The sequence below is a fragment of the Vicia villosa genome, unplaced genomic scaffold (assembly GCF_029867415.1).
Source record: "Vicia villosa cultivar HV-30 ecotype Madison, WI unplaced genomic scaffold, Vvil1.0 ctg.000758F_1_1, whole genome shotgun sequence".
Classification (NCBI taxonomy): domain Eukaryota; kingdom Viridiplantae; phylum Streptophyta; class Magnoliopsida; order Fabales; family Fabaceae; genus Vicia; species Vicia villosa.
This window is the reverse complement of record NW_026705339.1, coordinates 484,644-492,579: the sequence shown is the minus strand read 5'-3', so window position 1 is coordinate 492,579 and position 7,936 is coordinate 484,644. Positions and strand designations below refer to the sequence as shown.

Below are 7,936 nucleotides of genomic sequence, written 5' to 3'. Positions count from 1 at the left end.
TATCCTGATTAAGTCTAAGATTCCAATCACAAATTCTTGTTCACACTCACTTGTGCTTGGCATTTACAAAGATGCTATTCCTTCTCATTTCACACACCAACAAAAAAGAGAAAGAGACCAAATCATGTACTTTTGTTCATCATGGGTCCTACACGTCATGTATATCTAATAACCTAATTAATTAAATTCATATAAATTAATATTTGGTCAATGAAATTAAACCAATAATCATTATACACATATGCATGTGACCAGATCTAGCTGCCACATGGGTTACTATTTAATCCAATTGTTAATTCAAAAATATTCTAAAGTCAATTTTCTATATCACCTAATTATATATATCTTACATTACATCAACCTTATAAATATCAAAACTTATCACCCTCATAAATCTCTCTTGTCATTCATTTTACACAAAACTTCAACATATTATCATATGTATCTTCATCTTTCACATAAAAAAAGTTTCAGTGTCTGTGTCGTATCCGATGTCTGGTTCTAGACCTATCCGTTTTCTTTGAAGATTTTAGGTTGAGTTGTTCTGTAAAATAGCTAGAAGATATTGTTGGACGTGGAAAAGTAAATATATATATGGGAAATTGTTGCGCGGTGTCGACGATGGAATGGGCGGGAGACGATTGGGGTTCATTTTCATCAAAACATAATAACTCTAGGATGAATTCAAGCAAGGTGTTTGACGAAGTTCATGGAATGAGTTTAGACAACAAAGAGACACACAACCTTTTAGGTGCATTAAGAGCTTCTTCTGATGCTAATGGAAAAGTGAAGATTAAGATATCAAAGAAAGAGCTTGCAGTGTTGTTGGGAGAGAAAAAGAACCAAGGTGGTGGAGGAACAGGACATGCTTCAGCTGAACAGGTTTTGGTTGGCTTGTTAAATGCAAGAGATCATGTTAGCCATGATGTTCATCATAGGACATGGAAGCCTGTGTTGCAAAGTATTCCTGAGGTTAATTGATTAAGGTGAATGTTGGTGGTGGTGGGGTGTGGATAGTAGAAGTTGGTTGAGGAAAAGTTTGGGAAGTTTCTACTTGTACAAAATCAGCTAAGCTATATATATTCTCAGCAATTTTTTTATTTAATTTTTTTTCATGTTTTCGGCTTGTGTTTTGTTGTAAGATATATATGGAGGTTGAGAATGTGTTATTTTGTTTTTATGAAGGAAAGAAAACAGTGTGTTTTAATTTTATTTTTTGGGGATCATATATAGGATAAGCTTTAGATAAAGTTCATGTTAACGGTTAAGTTTGTCATGTTCCTCAAGAAAAACAAAATACTATAGAATACTTTTGTTTAACGGAAAAAGTATTCCACACAGTCCTTAAATCTGCACCCATCTTCAGCTAAAAATGGTTGAACTCAATCTTTCCTTTGTTGCCAATTGACGGTGAACGGTACTTGAGCTTCACAAGTTTTTAATTGTCGGAGTACGTTAAGAAATTATGCCGTATATATTTCAGATCTGTAATAGGGGTGTACTCATTAATCTTAAATTCAATTGGAGTTTCACGTCGTTAATGTAGACATTTGCGACATGTCAATTGATGTTCATTATGGTGTAATGTGTTTTGGTAAGTAACTCGAGACAAGAGCCCTATACTTATAGTAGTTCTAGACAAATAAGGACCCTAGAAATTCTATCTTGTACCAGACGATAACTTCGAAGATGCATCTTTGGTACCATCCTATTCTGTTATTCTGGGGATGTATTTCTGAAACCACTCAGATAGACAGAAGCATAACTATATTAAAATGTAATTTTTTTTAAAACTTAAACATGTATTGAAATATTTGAATTTGAAAATGAATATATTAGACATCATTAATATTAATACAAGATTTCATACAATACATTGTCGAATAAAAACTAAAATGAACTAAAACATGTGTCTCCGGCTAAATCTATATTTATGGATGGTACCCCGCCTTTGACTTTTATTTATTTGATTCTCTTTCAATATCGTTAAATTTGGTGAACTCTTGCATCCTTTTCACAAAATGATTTGGTCAAGTCTAAACTTTAGTTGTTGAATGAGTTGTTCACTACAGGGATGTGAGTGATATTTGGCATCTCAGTTTCAAATAAACTTGAGCAAAGTGTTACGGATTTGAAATTCACCCAACATACATAATATGATCATTTGGATTTTGAGGTGGGGAAGTGCGTAGTGGAAAAAATGTTTCCAAAATATTGTATCTTGTAAGATCAATACACACTCTTTCATACGCACTTGTTATGAGATGACTTGTTTCTAGAAAGTGCATCAATTTATCCTCTAGTATTGATCCACTAATGCAAGGAACAAATAAAAAAAAAATCTTTTTTCCCCGTATAGCCATGTGTATGATTCTTTATGGCCCCTCTACTATTGGATAAGTGTGATCCTCTTATCCATTACCGAGCAAAGCAAAAACAACTCAAAAAGTGCAGTTACCATTAATATCAACATTGATGACCCGTTCAATGTATTTGTGCATAAAAATCAGCATCTCGTTAATGAGTGGAATTTTTGGTGGAGGAGATGAAGGAGGTGGTTTGATAATGAACTTATTCAAAAACCTTTTTTGAGATTTTGGAGTTGGAGAATTGAGAAAAAAATTGTCAACATGTTCAAAAATAAGAAGGAGACTGCATCGTTGAATTGCCACTTGGTGTTAGTTTGACCTTCTTAGGAGCACCTTTTGTTTTTACCGGTTGAGAGGGCGGTTTCGAGTTTGTGATTTCCGGATAAGCAATCTTCCTCAATTGTTCTTTGATGTGGAGTTTCATATTGTCCTCAGTTTTTTAAAATTTCTATTGTATCATTTCCCATTCGGTTAAGATAGAGATATTCGATTTATTTTCTTTCATGACACCGTCATTAACAAACCTGAGCCTTTTCTAGTGAGTGAAAACTCCATCCATCCGTATTGGGCTATCAAGTTTCACCTTCTTAGAAATAAGACAAACACATGGGCGCCATAGGTTTTCATAAGTGTACAACCACACATTTAGCTATCAAAACATGCATTCTTATCTCCTTTGACTTTGTGAAAAACATAATTTAATCTTGCTAGAGATATGTTACCGACCAACTGAGAATAAAGATTGTTGTCTTTGAATATTTGTTCCAACACTGTGATGTTGCAACCAAATGATAAATGTATCTTATTATGCTGATTTTTGGATCATTTGGTTCACAGAGTCTCAATCTCTATGCAAACCACCCTTACTATTTCCCAACCAATTATTTAATGTAGCATGGGCAGACTCAACTCAGTTAGCTATTGTATTTCTAAGGTGTCTAACCTGGTCGGTTCAAGCATAAACAATCTTCCCCTTCACCTAGTTCAGAATTGTACTTTCAACATATTTCAACAAATCTGAATATTTCTCACAAACCTTTATGAAATGTATAACAACATCAACAAATAACACTTTTGTAGAAGAATTTATTATAATATTCCATGAATCCATTATTCTTTCCACTAGCACGCCCTCCTTGGCCATTTTTTTCGTCTTCGCCCTTTGTGTGTTTTGTCCCTACCGCAGGTTTAACCCGACTTCTCACATTCTTTGTTATGTGATACCTACACAATAATGCGTAAGACATTCTCACATTATTCTCATATTCTTTTCAAGAGTTGTTGCATTTATGTTCTATCCCCCATCGACGCCTTGTTATTAATTAAGGGTCCAAATATTGTAGACTTTCATGATATTTTGTGATATTTCTGGATTTTTTAGGTTTCAAAGTTGCAAGTATGTTTTTCGTTTGCACCATATTCAATGTAATGTCTGAAACAATTTCCTTCTCTTACGGCATGAGGTGACATTCAATTCGATGACCAACTAACTTTTCACACATTTCATGGTTACGTAAATCACATGTCACATTAAATCTCCATTTGTTACGTGACAAAAGATAACCATACAACTTTAAGGGACACTCACATTTTCTCGAATCAGTGTCATCTCGCTTGAATTTCTTGAGAGGAGTTATATACTTCCCACTTCTTTCGTATGTCATTATCACAAATGAAATTCTTCTATCCAAACCATTATCGAACCTTCCAATTACAACACCAAACCCCAATTTTGATTCCTATGTATGAATCCATTGAAGCATATGATTATAAAATTCAAACTCTTGTTCATTTGTAAATTGGTTCCCAACATCTACCTCCTTCACATTAACACATTTGGCATCCGGAGACATAATAGGTTTGGGGAAAACATCAGAGTGCACCATATCTAATGCAAACAATAACATAAAATATTCAACAACAGCTGAAAGTCTGAAATTTAAAACAGATAGGTGGCAAATGAAAAGATACATTCCATAAATGCATTTTCGAAAGTTTTCATACAAAATTCATAATGTATTTTCGAAAGCAACATACGTTTTTCACCTATAAAACAAGATAAATGTGAGGAATGAGGAATGGAATAAACGATATTTACCTTGAATCCTAGCTTCTTTTGCTTCTTTGGATGTGATGAAACACAAGAATGAAGTTTTAGAGTGAAAATATTGATTTAGAATAGAAGGTTTTTGAAAGGGTTTTGGGTAAAAATGGGTATGGAGTTTGATCATGCAAAATGCTATTTTATTAAAAACCACGTTTGATAATTCCAAAAATGCATCTTTGAAAAAAATTGACGTGCAAATGTGGCAGGTTTTCAAATTCCTGCTTCAAATCTCCATAAATGCATTTCCGGAAAAGCCACTAGGATGCTAAAATATCAATTAATTGATAGGATTTGATCTGAGATGCATCTCCAGAATAAAATTTTGAAAAAAATTGGGGTGACACTCATTTGAAGTGTTATTCAATGAGGCAAAAGGTGCATCAGAAGATGCATTTCCGAAACCTGAATGAAATTTTCAGATTTTCATAGAGTATTTTTCCACCTCTTAGGATGAGATTTGTAATTCCCTCAATTTTTTATGTGTTTCTTCCGACTTTCTTGATTTTGTTACAATTGGGTTGAACTAAAAGATGTAAGTTCATGTATATATTAACACAAAGTCATAGTAAGCTTTTGAATCTTCTAGAGGATATTAAAATTTAATTTTCACTTGTTCGGGATCTTTCAAAGAATATTTTATATGAAAACATGCCTTTTTTATTGTTTCACTTAAATAGTGTTCAATATTTATTTTTCTATCAAATATAGAACTTTTACTCACACTTAACATATCAACAATCTTTTCCTCAAGTATGAATTCATTCATTCATTTAGATATAGAGTCGGTTTGTTTTAGCTTTAAAAGAATAGATTTTTTTCTTTGTATTTTCAAAAATGATATTTATGAAAATGTTTTTCAAAATATTACAATTTTTTTTAAATTCGTTTTTTTTAATTGAAAGACTAATTTTGACATCATATATCATGAACATACATTATTGAAAATCAAAATATAGTCGAAATCGCAATTTTTTCAAAATATTATATCTTAAAAATGATTTTTTATAAAAAGCTATTTGAAATAGCTTCGAAATTAAATAATTTTTTTTTTAAATTTTGATATCTAAAAAAAGTTTCAATAAAATGATAAAAATACCTAAAATAGCATTTCAAGAATAATTATAGAAACCAAAATTTCATTTGAAGCTCTTATGAAAAGTTTCTTTGTAAATATTTTTAAACAAAGATATGTAACACTATAAAAATTATTTTTAAAAAAAAGCTAAAACAAACGGACTCATACTCTCTCTCGAACAAAAATCATTTTCATTCCTGTTGTTACTTGAGTTATCAACAAAAAAGTTTGCCTGAATATCTTGGTTAAGAAAATTTTCATTACAAGAATATGGTCGAACCATCAAATTATGGAGAATTAAGTAACCATAAAAATAAAATTAAACATCACATATTAACTTTAAACCCTGCAGGTCTCTATAGAGCATATCATTTTTCATACACTTAAATTATAACTAAAACTAGAAAAGCTTTCTACACAGCGATCTACCACCACAACCCTATTTTATTCTTATTGTTGGGTGAGAATATGGTGCAAGAAAATAGTCTAGACAGGGTGAATAGACTTTTAAAATCAAATTAATCAATTTTTTCAAATCAAAATATCAGAGATTTTTCAGAGTATGCGCGCGATAGTATTAAAGCAAAATAAAGTGAATACATAAACACGTAATCAATGTACAACATTCACAAATTGAATTATTGGTGATACACAAGGTATTCAATCAATACTAATATAATTCATGATAGATGATTATACAATGATTCAAGTAGTGAATTCTAAACTCAACAAGTTTCTCAAATTTTAATCACCATTAAAACTCGACTAGGTCCCAATTCCAACGAAACCTAATCTTAAGCAATAAATCGCTATCAATGCAATAAACGATAAACTACTTTATGAATTGAAAAACCTTGGCATGCAATATACTACGAAATGTAAATGCGAGAGTAAAAGGTAGGGTGATGACACAAGGATTTATAGTGCTTCGACTCTGTTGTCCTCGCGTGAGTCTACGTGCACTCTTCAAAGAACTTGCATAATCCCATTAGCTTGACAAATATTGAAAGAGTTCATACAATCACTTAACCACAATAATGCTGAAGAAAATAAAACTTTAATTTTGGATCTTGACTTGCATACAACTTCACGCCAAACTCTTCAGCGCAATCTTTACTCGATCAACGCTTCAAGAATCTTCCAATATCACCAATTATGCTCCAAGCCTTCGCTTATAGCAATCAACAATTAGATTTTACTGATTCCTTGAGCTGTAAATTGTCTGAAGATTTGAGAAGAGCTCTGCCTTATCAGTAGCCTTCCACACAGTCACTACTAAGGCAATATGAAGAGAAGAACCTCATTCTTTTCATTGGAATTTGTCAGCACCAGTAACAATTTCTCAATCTTGCAACAACATAAACAATCTTTAAACAATCTCCAAGAACGGTTAGTTTCAAGAAAGCATCTCCCCCAATCAATCACATTTCTCTCATGATCAAAATCTAAAACACAAGCTGAGGTTGAAGAAGAAAAATATTCAAATGCAAGAACTTTGAACTTTTCAAAGTGAGAGATTTGATTTCACAGAAAATCATAAATGAATATGAAATTCCACACATGAAAAATTGTTAACAAAATGTTTTATATGTGCTTGAGTTTAAGCACAAAAATGAGTGGTAAAAGTTAGTTAGATTTGAATAAAAAATAATGCATGTAATGATTCAAGTGAGCAAGTGAATGGAATGAAAAAAAATTATAATTTTTGACCCATTCACTTGATTCGAATCACGTGCAATGTCTTATTAGAATCAGAGACCTCGTGATTCGAATCATGTATAAACTGTGATTCGAATCAAATTTTCCAGGCCCTTAGAAAAATGATGAAACACTGTGTGATTCAAATCACGTGAAAAGTGTCATTCAAATCAATTATGGACATAGGTGAATCAGCTCATATGTTTTAATAGAGTCGCCACCGCGCTTTATTGTTTCCAAAGGAAATGGGAGAAAGAGCGAAAAAATCCCAAAAGTTTTTAAAATAAAAACTAATAAACTTATCAGAGGTTTAGCTACGGAGGCTTTGTTATTCAAGGGGAAGGTATTAGAACCCCTCACATCTACGGTACTCCGTAGGAACCTTTTTGAAATATATATTATCATTGTTATTGTCATAAAAATGTTTTTTTTGTACTTTTGTTTAAATAGAGTGGGAGGATGAGAAAAGAAGATTTTAAAAGTGAGCTCGATAAGACATCGCATCTTAGGGCTACATACCCCTTAAGTTCAATAGGGAAGTCAAAGCTTTTGTAGTTCCTCTTAAAAGGAAAATAAAGAGCCAAGAGGCAAAATCTTTTTGGGTGTTGAGCTTTAACAATACTCAACGGGTTTTTAAAATGTTAAGCTTTAACAATCCTTAACAAGTTTTTAACAAAATGTCAAGCT

General features: G+C 32.1%; 1 protein-coding gene across 1 annotated transcript; it reads left to right on the top strand.

Annotated features, from left to right (window-relative positions):
• The first annotated feature begins 357 nt into the window (after window positions 1-357).
• LOC131630992 (uncharacterized) lies at window positions 358-1,212 on the top strand. The gene has a single exon (XM_058901753.1). It carries the CDS (start codon window positions 595-597, stop codon window positions 979-981), a length of 387 nt encoding a protein of 128 aa, XP_058757736.1. The 5' UTR covers window positions 358-594; the 3' UTR covers window positions 982-1,212.
• Window positions 1,213-7,936: the final 6,724 nt, after the last annotated feature.

What these genes read in the sequence shown, in the direction of transcription:
- LOC131630992 (XM_058901753.1), top strand. Translation starts at nt 595, where the DNA reads ATGGGAAATTGTTGCGCGGTGTCGACGATGGAATGGGCGGGAGACGAT.